This window comes from Equus caballus, chromosome 7, assembly GCF_041296265.1.
Source record: "Equus caballus isolate H_3958 breed thoroughbred chromosome 7, TB-T2T, whole genome shotgun sequence".
Taxonomy (NCBI): domain Eukaryota; kingdom Metazoa; phylum Chordata; class Mammalia; order Perissodactyla; family Equidae; genus Equus; species Equus caballus.
The window spans coordinates 52,156,215-52,168,506 of record NC_091690.1 but is presented as its reverse complement, the minus strand read 5'-3'; the positions used below and the strand labels follow the sequence as shown (position 1 = coordinate 52,168,506).

General features: G+C 58.0%; 1 protein-coding gene across 9 annotated transcripts in view; it reads right to left on the bottom strand.

Moving 5' to 3' along the window:
- Nucleotides 1-12,292, bottom strand: part of DNMT1 (DNA methyltransferase 1) — a 40,951-nt gene that overhangs the window by 2,845 nt on the left and 25,814 nt on the right. For all 9 annotated transcript variants that reach the window (XM_023645449.2, XM_023645450.2, XM_070273119.1 and 6 more), the window contains 16 exons: nucleotides 12,089-12,276; nucleotides 11,807-11,990; nucleotides 10,280-10,377; nucleotides 9,937-10,084; nucleotides 9,032-9,147; nucleotides 8,621-8,825; nucleotides 8,409-8,542; nucleotides 7,200-7,373; nucleotides 5,470-5,691; nucleotides 4,380-4,572; nucleotides 3,610-3,694; nucleotides 3,325-3,453; nucleotides 2,901-3,183; nucleotides 2,464-2,605; nucleotides 1,120-1,286; nucleotides 543-720 (listed from right to left, as the gene is read on the bottom strand). In XM_023645449.2, coding sequence (XP_023501217.2) covers nucleotides 543-720; nucleotides 1,120-1,286; nucleotides 2,464-2,605; nucleotides 2,901-3,183; nucleotides 3,325-3,453; nucleotides 3,610-3,694; nucleotides 4,380-4,572; nucleotides 5,470-5,691; nucleotides 7,200-7,373; nucleotides 8,409-8,542; nucleotides 8,621-8,825; nucleotides 9,032-9,147; nucleotides 9,937-10,084; nucleotides 10,280-10,377; nucleotides 11,807-11,990; nucleotides 12,089-12,276 — 2,646 coding nt within the window. The remainder of the gene's footprint in view (nucleotides 1-542; nucleotides 721-1,119; nucleotides 1,287-2,463; nucleotides 2,606-2,900; nucleotides 3,184-3,324; nucleotides 3,454-3,609; nucleotides 3,695-4,379; nucleotides 4,573-5,469; nucleotides 5,692-7,199; nucleotides 7,374-8,408; nucleotides 8,543-8,620; nucleotides 8,826-9,031; nucleotides 9,148-9,936; nucleotides 10,085-10,279; nucleotides 10,378-11,806; nucleotides 11,991-12,088; nucleotides 12,277-12,292) is intronic.

Below are 12,292 nucleotides of genomic sequence, written 5' to 3'. Positions count from 1 at the left end.
CACGTGTGCCATGAAGAGAACAGAGCAGGGCCATGGACGGGGACAGGGACAGCTGAGGGCAAGTGTGAGCAGGGCTTTTCTGAGGAGGTGAGGCCTGCAGGATGAGGAGGAACCAGCTGCAGAGAGAGCTGGGGCGCGTGGAGGGCCAGCTCTGGTGTATTGGAGAGAACACAGAGAACAGGAGTGGCAAGGGCCAAGGTCACTCGGGGCGTAGTGGCCAGACACGCCATCCCAGGACTGTTCTAGGAGACCGGAAGCTCTGATTGTCACTATACATGACGGCGTGTTGCTGTGGGGGCCACAGGCGGTGGGAGCAGGAAGAGAAGCAGGAGGCGGGGAGCAGCAAGGCTGGGAGCCAGGTAGGATGACGGTGGTTTGGCTTAGGGGCCAAGGGCGGAGGAGAAGCTGGAACGGGGCTGGGACCAGATTGCGCTCCCACCCCAAACCCTGGCTGGGTTGCGACCACCAGTCCGTTCCTGTGAGGCGACGAGTCCAGCCAGGCCGGTGGTGGAAGGGGCCCCAGCCTACTGGGGCACCGTTACCTTACAGATGTGATCCCTGAGGATGGGCTGGTACTGTGAGCCACGGAGCTGCCTCTGGAACCAGGACTGGGGCTCCCCGTTGTAGGAGATCTCCAGCGCCGACGCCCCGTTCCGGACCTCGGGGAGGTCGGACATCGTATCCCGCACCGTGATGGTTCGGAACGGACCTGAGCTCAACCTGCGCCAGAGCACAGCAGACAGTCGGCACCCCCGGGAGCCAGACCGCTGCTGTCCCCGTGTCACAGCTGCCACGGCGTGACTCCCAGCACTGCCTTCTCGAGAGAGGACACACAGCTCGAGGGCAAAGGGCCACCCGCCGTCACACGGGGACTATTCTTGTCAGACCCCGTCTACAAAGGGCACAGGCTGGAGTGGGGGCTCTCCCTGTGACTGCAGCCGGGCGTCCAGCCGCTGCTTTGCATGCAGGGCTCACAACTCAAGAACAGAGGGCACAGTGCTTACATGGCGGGCTGGATGCTGTGCCATCCAAGGCTTGCTCCTCGGCTCAGGCCTCCTGACAGACCGGCCAACAGACCTCCGGGGTAGCGCATGGGAGCAGGGCTGACAGGGCCCCTACCTGGTTATGTTGCTGACAAACTTCCTGTCGTCCACCACGACACTCAACTGGCAGGCCCGCGGCGCGAACACGTGCAGAGGCTCTGGGAACAGGGGCAGCTTCTCCCCGGGGGCCGCAGCCAGGATGATGGCACGCCTCCGCGTCTGTGCCACGCCGTACTGTCCAGCCTGCACGTGGGAGGGCCACACACACGAGGTCAGTGGGCACCTCTGACCAGCCGGACCGAGCTCCTGGGTCAGCAGCACCTGCTTCCTGGGGTGGCAGGCTGGTGCGAAGCTCACCTGGAGAGCCCCTGGGTACCCCAGCAGGGTCCCTCCTCACCAGAGGAAGCGGACCCAGATCAGGAACAAAAGACGCCCCGTGGTGGCCACCAGAGAGGATGGGAGCAACCCCGCGGAGACTCCTCCAGCTCGGCGGAGAGCACTGCGAGGGCCCCATGGTCTCGGCACTTGGGGAACAGAGCGCCAGGAGCCGCCACTTTCCCCTCCATCTGGGTACCCATTTCATTTTTCTGTTGTGCCAACAGTTACTGAACAGGTATGTCCAGAGTGGCTGCTTTCCAGATAAAGCCTTCTGCTCTGATCACCCCAGATCCTGGTCCCTGCAAGCACAACCACTGAAGCCACCTCAAGTGGGACCCTCCACCTCCTCCAGGGAGTTCCACACAGGTACGCCCACCCAGAGGATGAACTTATTTTTTAGCCTAAGTAACAGTTCGGTCTACGCATCGTTCCGCCCACCCTGCCTCGCCCACCCCTCCGTGGAGATCCAACCGCCACCTAGAACCCCCCAGTTGGCAGCACCATTCCCCATTGAAAAAACACGCTGGAGACGAGGCAGCCAAGAGCCCCCTGCATGCAGCCCCTCCTTGGGCAGAGGAGGACGCAGCTCCCAGGGAGACACTGAGGCGGTCCCAGCCCTAAGCCTCTCGGATCTAAATGCCAGGAGCTGCAGTGGTGGGGCAGGCACAGCGCCACCTCCCCCTTCCTTGACCCTGCAGGTCCCACACTCAAGGCCTGCCCTTTTCTTTTTTTTCCACTTTTTTTTTTGCGAGGAAGATTGTCACTGAGCTATCATCTATACCAATCTCCTTCTACTTTATGTGGGACGCTGCCACAGCGTGTCTTGATGAGCGGTGCTCAGTCCACACCTGGGATCCAAACCTGGGAACCCAGGGCCACCAAAGTGGAACATGCGAACTTAACAGCTCCATCACCGGGAGGCCCCTGAAAGCCTGTCCCTTTCTACCCTATTTTTGGTGAGGGACAGTCCGCAGTCCAGGGACTGCCGAGCCCCCTCCCGGCAGCGTCCTCCTGGCCCCGGCCCCGCCCCGGGAGGGCCCACCTGCAACACGCCGAAGGTGCACTGGTAGCCCATGCGGACGAGGCAGCGCAGCGTGAGCTTCAGCACCATGGAGCGCTTGAAGGAGACAAAGTTCCTGACGTTCTCCAGCAGGAAGTACCGCGGCCGGTAGTAGTCACAGTAGCTGCGGGAGGCGGGAGACCACGAGTCACCCCCAGACACGGACAGGAGGGAGAGCCCTCTACTCTACTAGAAGCTTCTCCCCAAGGTCCGCCCTCTGGCTGTGGACACTGCAGCTCCCGGCTCTCAAAGTGTCCCCAGAGGACAGCGAGCCGGGGATGTGCCGACGGCACGGCCTTCAGCAGTGGGGAAGCCACGCGGTTATTGCTCCCCAGGCACAGCCAGCAGCGTGGCCCCAGGCTGGCTGTCCGGTCACCCTCGGGCAGCCCTGAACACAGAGGGGCTTCTGCGGCCCTTACCTGAGGAAGGAGACCACCAGGGAGTTCTTGAACTTGGAGTATGTCCGAGAGTTGAAGCGGTTCATGCCGCTGAAGCCTTGGCAGGGCGGCCCGCCGCACAGCATCTCCACGTCCCCCTTTTGAGGCAGCTTCTGACCGCGCGAGTTGGTCACCTCCCCGGCCATGACCAGCTTCAGCAGGACATTGCAGTCCTCCGTGAACACCGTGGACCCAGGATTGTTGAGCCGGAACGCTTGGGCGGCGGGGTCCCACATCTCGATGGCCCACAGCGTTTCAGAGATGCCTGCAGGGCACGAGGACAGAGATGCGCTTTGAACCCCCTTGAATGAGACTCGAGTCAGAACCCTGACCACAGCCAGAGAGGCCTTCTGGGCAGCAGCCGCCTGGTCCGGTTTGCCTAGTGGCGCAGAGACCTAGCGCTCACCTGCTTGGTGGAACCCCTCCGACAGCCCCCCACAGCCGGAAAACACGTCCAGGGTCCGCAGCTTCGGCAGTTTGATTTCCGCCTTGGGTTCACTCGGCTCACACACCTGGGACTTCGCCTTGCCCTTGCCTGGAGGAGAAGGCCACAGACAGAATGGAGTCAGTCCTAATCACGCTCCTTAAACACCTTGTGGACGCAGACGGCCTTGCCGGGTAGGGAGGAGGCCAGCGTGCTCACGGGAAGTGGTTCCCGCGACGCCGCAGAGGCCCTGGGAGGCGCACGTACCTTTGCCCTTCCCTTTCCCTTTGTTCCCAGGGCTCCGGGCGTGGTTGGGGGGATCTTCGAAGCTCTTGCTCTTGGCATTATAGGCCTGGAAAGGAAAGACCCACAGGAGTTTGACAGAGAAACGCACTGGTCGCCCCTCTAACACAGAGGAGTCAGGAAGTTAATCAGATGAAGATCTGCTTAATTTCTCCCTGAAGAGGGCCATTGGCAGTTAGCCACCAGGAGTCCTGGGATTTTATTACAGTGAAAACGAAACAACTCCATTAATATAAATACTTCACGTGGCTGACACCAAAACTTCCGCTGTTCTAAGAACCTGGACTGCTCACTCTAGAAACAGGCAAAGGTGTTACGGCAAGAGCCTGCTGTCGGATGAGGGTACCCACGCCAGAGCCTGTGGAACACAGGCCAGGGAGCAGCTAAGATGGCACACCACAGAGAGGCCACCGTCCAGACCAGCTAAAAGCAATCAGCTTAATCAACAGACTCCTGGACCCTCTCTTGGCCAGCTGCCTGGGTCTGTGGCCCTGGGCACAGACGCCAGGCGGAAGGACAGAGGGCACCTGTCTGACTCACCCCAGGCCACCGATCAGGCTAGCGGAGGCCGCCTCACTGTCTTCACATAGACTCTCAAACGTTCCCTTTTCTATTGTACTTTAAAAGCCAGAAGCGTTCCAGAACCTCGAATGTTTTCACTGCGTCCTCTGGGTCCTGCTCTCTAGGTCCTGCGAGTCTGAGCCACGTCCCCCCTGCCGAGGTGCGCAGCCCACCTCAAGGAAGTAGAAGCGGTCGGGGCCGCCGGCCGAGAAGGCCTGCAGGCACTCGGGCAGGTCCTCGCTGTACTCCACGGTGCAGCGGCCCTGCACGGCCTTGAAGTCCACCACGGCCTCCTCGTCGCTCCAGTAAAGCAGGTTGATGTCCGCGTGGTAGGTCGCCGGCGTGGACTTGTGCGTGTTCTCCGGCCTGCGAGCACAAGTCTTTAAGACTTCTCTCTCGCTGTGCGCTGACAACGCGAATTAAGGGGCGCACATTCCCAGGGTGTTCGGAAGATCAATGGGTAATGACCACGGCCCCCCGGTCAGGTCGGCATGACCACTATCCCCCTTAGTTGACAGTGAACGCTACCAACCAAGTAGGGTTCTTTGCAACAAACTCAGTGAATGGTTTGCTTGCTCTCTGGGCCCATGACGGCAGCTAGTAAAATGGGCCCGCTGTCAAGAACACCAGTTACCTGCCCCTTTTAAGAAGCAGGTGGGGGGCTGGCCCCATGGCCAAGTGGTCAAGTTTGCGCACTCCACTTTGGTGGCCCAGGGTTTCGCCGGTTCGGATCCTAGGTGTGGACATGGCACCACTCATCAGGCCACAGTGAGGCAGCGTCCACACAGCTCAACTAGAAGGACCCACAACTAAAACATACAACTATGTACTGGGGGGATTTGGAGAGAAAAAGCAGGAGAAAACAAACAAAAAAGATTGGCAACAGATGTTAGCTCAGGTGCCAATCTTAAAAAAAAAAAAAAAAAGAAGGGGGAGGGAGAGGGGAGGGCAGAACTCGAGGTTCCCTAGGGGCCTCAGGCAGAGCCCAGAACCTTCCACCCCTGCCTTTGGCACATCCTGGCCTTCTGCTTGAGGATTTCTTTTGGAGAGAGAACTCTGCAGCTTTAAAATAAAGGCATAAAAGCAAGGCCACAAAACATATCCACAGTCACCGCCAGCGCCCAGCAGGTAATCAGGAACACCTGGAAACCAGCCCGTCTACCTCTCAGAAAACCACTGTGTGCGCCGCGTTACAACCCCGCTCCAGGCAGAGCCTTCTAGAAGAGTCTGCCGCCTCCGGGCAGAGAGCAGGCCCTCACTGACCTGTAGAACTTGTTGAGTCTGATCTTGATGTCTGTCTCGTTGGGCCTGCCGTTGCTCTTCTTGATGCAGAAGATCTCTTTGATGCGGCCGATTCGGTACGGCTCGGGGGCATCCAGGTTGCTGCCCTTGATATAATCAGAGTATTTCCGGTAGTGCTCCGGGTACAGATCCTCATCCACAGGCTCCTTCCGTGGGCGCTTCACGGGGCTAGAGAGCTTGATGCTGGAGAGGAGCGAGCACCCGCATAACTGAGCGTTATTAACCCTTCAAAGGAACTGAGTGAGCGCGGCTGACGGGGAACAAGAACCACTGACATTCACACGCCTGATATAAACCACCGCAGCTAAGGCCCCTCAAAAGACTTCGAGAAAGATGGATCCCCCACGCTGGGGAAGGAGCGTTCTCTACCTGTGCCCTGCTGGCTGTCGCGGCTGCCAGCGCTGTTCCCATACCCCAGCTCCCTACTCCCGGCCACGTGGCAGGACCGCACTTCCTGGCACGGGACTTGTTCCGCTCAGTGTGAGCAGACGAGATGCACGAGCTCTCCCAGGCGGGAGCACTGAAGGGTCAGGAGCCACCACCGTGCGTCTCCTTGGCTCAGGCTGGCGGCTCCTGCAGGCCAGGTCCCCGAGCAATGCGACAGGCCGAGCCCCCCACTGACCCATGATGGACACAGTGCAGAAGTAAACGCTGGTGGTTTGGGGTTTGTTGCCATGGCACAACCTATGCTCTCCTGACGAGGCTGACCCAGAGGTGACAGTGGACATGCAGGGGGAGCAGATGGCGGTCTGGGCAAGCCGAATTTGGCCCGACTACTGAGGTAAAGCGGGTCATCGGAACTGCCTGCCAAGACTGAGGGAGGCGGCCACCGTGGGTGCCCTGGGCCTCTGAGCATCTCTGTAGATGCTTCCGCTGTGCCAGGAGCAGCCGGCACACAGCGCCACGGCGAGTCCTCCCCTTCAGCACCAAGGACAACTGGTGCTAGAGGAGGTGACGTGCCCCGACTGGGCGAGGCCGGAAGGACACCTGCCCGCTGTGTTTTGTAATTCACAGTAAGTAAACTGAGGCTGGGGACTGGCCTCCAATCGGGACTGTAGGAAAATGGATCTGCAAGTCGGGAAACTGGGATGTTCAGGAAATGTGGGTTTTCATTCTAACCAGGCCCTAGTTCTGAGAATGAACAAAGAATGGATCAAGTGTGGAAAAGACCTGTGGCTCTGATTTTTCCCTGAAGAGCCTCAAGCCTGTGACACGCAAAGAAGTTGCTTGATACTTCACGTGGGAATGGGATGGGAACCACAACTCGCACCATTCAGTCTTCACTCTAAGCCAGACACTGTGCTAAGCACTAAACTCATTTAATCTTAGCACCTGGCAGGCAAGATGCTCCTGTCTGCATCTGACAGACATGCATAGAGGTCGTGCTCTCTGCCCCGGAGCCTCGTGGCTGGTCACAGGCCTGCCACTGACCCTGGCACTCTCTTAACCAGCGGGCTCTCTTGTCTGACTTCTTTCACAGAAGTCACGTGACGCTTTCCCTTACAGCCTCATTCGGCCACAGAATCGCCTTCACCCGACAGTGGACAGATGGACCCTGCCTGACCGCCAGATGCTAACGTGACAGCTCAGGCAACGGCTGGTACTGGGGGTGCAGGGTGCGGGACGTCACAAAGGTGACCCCGTCCTGGCCCAGCGCTCCTGGCCCTGACCTGGGCAGAGGGGACACTCACTTGAACGTGAAGGCCTCGGGGAGGAGGTACACACCGTCGCCCACCCGATACTGGACGCCATCTTTGGTGGCCGAGCTATAGAGGACCCGGCCGTCCAGGTCCTCGAGCTGCTCCAGGACCCTGGGGATCTCCTTCTGCCTCATTTCAGCCAGGCGCGCACAGCTCGCACAGAACCTGAAGGAGCGAAGGACAGAGACAGGAGCCTGAGATGGCTGGTAGGGACGGTGGCAGCAGCCGCTGGCTTAATCCAGAAACGCCGGTGACCAGGAGAAGATACGCGTAGATGCTGGAAGGAACGGGCCGTCCTGTACTTCAGGTTCACGCTTGGAGAGCGCATATTTGGGACCAGAGCCCAGAGACGGCATGCACCACGGGAAAATGACAAGCCAACTCCACTTTTGAGTATGTGATATGAAAACGCTAAGACGTCCACACACTGTCTAGGATATGGTGAAGACACCGCGAGTGAGAACGCACAGAGTGGCTCGGTGAGGAGCTCAAATGGTCAGAGGCCCAGGCTATTAACTCTATAACGGCTGAAATCCACCGTCATTCCTGACTAAGGGGCCCTTAAAGGAGAGCGCGAGGCTGCCTTCGACGCGGAGATCAGGTCCAAAGCCAGCCCCAGGCTGAGTGGAGAAACAGCAGGAGCAGCCATGCGAGTGCCCCCAGCCTCCACCCCGCCAGCCTCACGCTGTGGGTGCTACTACGCTCTGGAGGCATCGGCGCCACCTTAGTCAGGACAAGGGCGGTACAAGGGTTAGAAAGGAAGGGATGGGGCGCTAAGCATTACAAACAAAAAACCAATCAGGCCTCCCTAGAAGCTGTCACCCACCAGTTAGGATGAGAAGGAATCAAAAGATCACACTTATGAGAGAAAATACCCAAGAAATGAAAGCAAATGCGCCACGGTCTGTGACACTAATGCTGAGGAAGAGCAAAAAGGCTTAAGATGGCAAGACGCCTGCTTGTGGACGTGAGCCTTCAAAGGCAGCTTGCGCCCAGGCTGTCCGTCCACTTACAGCGACCCCAACAAGCCAGGAGGGCCTTTGGGCAGCAAGGAAAACGATCAGAGGGCACAGGGGGACAAAGCCAGCAGGTGGGAGCTCGTGAGGAGCCAGAGCGATTCACACAGAAGCGTGGCGCCCTCGAGCGCCGTCAGATGGGCCCAGAGGAGGGGACAACACGGAGCCCGGTCCCGGCACTCACTTATACTTGTTGTCCTCTGTCGGCTGAGTTTTTGGAGGGGACTCAAATCTCGCGTAGTCTTGATCGTACCACAGCTGGTAGAAATAGGTCTTCCCGTCGTCCTCCGCCATCAAGGCCTCGGGATCCATGCCTCCCTTTGGGGACGAGGATGCTGTGTCAGCCACAACCCCACGCAGTGAGGGGGGTGCACCCAACGGGCGCCGCGCACTCACCTCCAGGGCCCAGTTCTCCGACGGGGCTTTGTAGACGACCTTGACTTTGCTGTGAATGTACGAAAGCTGCATGTCCTCGCATTCATCCACCAGGAAGAGCTCCAGTGGGTCCGACGTGGCCCCGAGGACCGTGTCCGTCCCGGCGCAGAACCAGTGGGCATGGAACATCTGTCCGTTGCTGCTGTCCTCCCACAGCGCCGTGACCCTGGGGGCAGCCGAGGGGGCAGCCGAAAGTTACTAACTCGCCTGGCAGATCTAGTTGGCATCTGCTTAAGGGAACTTGCGTGTTTTGGGGTTTTTTGGGTTTTAGTCTAGGGCAAAGAGCTGTTGTGTTATTCTTGCAAAATAGGCATCTCCTGCTCATTCAGGAGGAAGTGGGTGCTGAAGCCAAGTACGGGGAAGGATACTGACCTGGCTAAGTACAGCGGTTTCGAGGAATCGTCTGGAATAACAGAGACACAGTCCCCCACTTCCAGGGTTTCCGAGTCTATGCAGACCTGCTTGTAGAAACTTTTCTTCCCATCAGTCTGAAAACAAGAGCTGAGTCTCAGCTAGGGATGGTGTGAGGGTCCGTGCTCGGCACGACCGCATGTGCCACATCCTACCCCCAGCTCCTCCCTCGGCCACACAGGCCTCGTTCCCCTCCTCGCCCAAGGAAGGCTGGCTCCCACCTCAGGGCCCCTGCCCTGATTCTTCCCCAGAGCTTCCTGTGGCCGGCTCTGCTCAGATGTCACCTCCCCGGGGAAGCCTCTGGGGCCCCAACCCCCTCCCAGCGCTCCACTCGCTGGACAGTGGGTGTCTGTCCTCCGCACTGGAGCCTTGGCACCGCCCTGGCAGGGGGCGGCCTCATGCTGGATGAGCGAGCCAACCGTATCCTCAGCTTATGGACATCAAGGACACCACGCCGAGAGGGCATTCGCTCCCCAGCTCTGACAAAGGAGCCGGGCCTTAGACAGGCAGGTGACCACAGAACCACCACGAGGCCATCTGCTAGTGCCCTGAGAACACCCCCTCCCAGGCCAGGGGGGCTGACAGCGCTCGTCAAAACAAGCTTTCAAGGGGAACCAGCCTGACCCACCTCGAGCTGTGCAAAATACCCATTCTGCAACGTTAGAGAAACCGAGGCCTCAAGCACACAAGCAAAATGTGTTTCTGGCACCTGGTCACGGGCCGCGGCCTCTCAGGCAGCCCTGCTCCTCACGGGCAGACGAGCAGGTTTCAGGCTGCTCGAGAAAGGGTCTGGCGGCGAGACCCCAGAGACAAGGTGCTTCTCCGAGGGCGGCACTGAGACCGCCAGGAGCCGGCTCCAGCATTACCTTCACGGCGTCGCCAACCCAGGTGATCCGATTCTTGTTCTGCTTCTTTTTCTTCCCTTGATGCATTTTTTTGGGTGACGGCATCTCTGGGATATTGTCATCCACTTCTTCGTCGTCATCTGCCTCCTTCATGGCCATATTGGGACACCTAGAAAGTCACTTATTATAAGCAAGGCCCCTTTGACAAGAAAACCCTACCAGGGGCTGTTTTAGTCAGGTATTGGGGACCGACAAAGGAACCCTGCTTGCCCCGCACATTTCAAGCCAGCAGTCCCAGCCGCAGCCCAGGTGCCATCAGCTGGCACCTTCCTCTGCCACGAGAGCAAGCGCTGGGCAAACCTACCTCCTCTCTTGGCAAGCCTGCTTGCTTCGTCCACTCCCACCAAACTTGACCATATCCTTACAGGCTTTACACTTGCCACACTCGGGCTGTTGACAAACCTGTAAAATATTTAAAAGGTGAATCCAACAGCCATTAGCGACAGTTGGTAACCAGTTTTTTGGTGAATTCCTTTTTTTTTTTTTTTCGGTGAGGACGATTGGCCCTGAGCTAACAGCTGTTGCCAATCTTCCTCTTTTGGCTTGAGGAAGATTGTCGCTGAGCTAACATCTGTGCCAGTCTTCCTATTTTATATGTGGAACACCGCCAGAGCATGGCTTAACAAGTAGCGGAGGTCCGTGCGCAGGATCCAAACCTGCAAACTCGGGCCGCCAAAGCAGAGCACACGAACTTAACCAGTATGCCACCGGGCCAGCCCCCGGAATAACAATTTTTAAAAATTGTACAATTCCCCTCATTACAAGAATAAGAAATAAGAGTAGGAACGAGCTATCACTCATACCCGCCAAACTGGCCAAGGTAAAGCAGCCTGACACGTGGTGCTGGGACAAGTGTGGGGAATGGAGAAGACGCTGTTCAGCATAATCTGGTACCACCACTTTGGCAATCAGTGTTCTAGATGAACGTTAAGTTTATAACCCACATCCCAGCGATTCTACTTCTAAGTAGAGAAAGACCCAAGAAGCCTGGTCGAAGGATGCTGCCGCCACCTGCTTTCTGATATAGGCAGCTGCCCGCCATCGAGGGGTAACTTGGGATATTCATGTAGTGGAGGACTACAGAATGGTCAAAGGGAGTTAACTAGATCTACCTGGATCAAAACGACAGTTGCGGAAGATACCCATTACGTGTATTTTAAAAAACAATTTAAAGCTTGGATACACAAGTGCTAGATGAAAAAATGTAAAACCAAAACCAAGGTGAGGACACATGAATTCGTGGGCAGGCTGCCGCTGAGGACAAATGGTGACACTCTGAAGCCGGGGGCAGGGTGAACACAGGGCGGCTCTGGAGGCAGCCGCTGTAACCTGAAAACTCATTTGAGTTTTCATCCAAAATAAGCCAAAAGACACCACAATATAGCCGCTCTCTGGGCCCAGGCTCAGGGGTTCACCGGTGAACATACATAAACATACAGTGAAGGGAACATACATAAGACTCAGAGGAAGAGAGGTCTATTGAGGCCTCAAATCCAAGTAGGCCAAAGTCCCCGCTTTCCTGGAAAGTGACACCATGGGACACGGCACGCTCTCGGGAGGATGTCCCCGCCGCTGCCCTCACACTGGGGCCTTCAGACAGGGAGACACAGCAGAGCGAGCGCCACCCAGGGGCCAGGCTCCTCAGTCCACGACAGTGGCATCATGGCAAGACGCCCAAGCGCCTCTTTCAACAGCTGTCCTATCCCTCTGTTCGTCCCTGGGGTCACTAACTGCTTCTCCCAGCTCCCGTTTTCAGGGTCCAATCTGCGCAGTGAGAGAGAAAGCGGCAGGTCCCCCGGATCGCGTGGGGAGCCCGGCGCAGGGAGGGTACCTCGCAGACGCCGCACCGCCGGCGCTTGAAGGCGTTCTCTTTATCTTCTCTGTCGTCCTTTTCGATCTGCTCTGCGAAGAAGGTGTCAAAGATCTGGTAGACCAGCTTGGTGGTGGTGGCTTTCGTGGGGCCTTTGTCCTTCTCCTTGGCAGAATGCCCAATGGTCTGCCGCCTCTCGGCTCGCCTGGGAGAGTTTCCTCGTGTCAGCGGGCTGAAGACCCCGCGCGGGAGGCCGCCTCCTCTGGGCTCGGGTCCTCAGTTTCATTCCCGCCACAGCCTTACCTTTTTCCCAGCGTGACCCCGGCCAACTTGATGAGGTCCCTCATGCAGGGGGTCAGGAAGATGGGCTGCTCATCACTGTCCCCAGCCTCATCATAACTCTCCACTTGCTCCACCACGAACTGGGCGTGTCGAAGAAGAGAGTCCTCTGTGAATCGGTTCAGGTTGAGCACAGAAGGGGGAACGGTGGTCTTTAAGAGAAGAAAA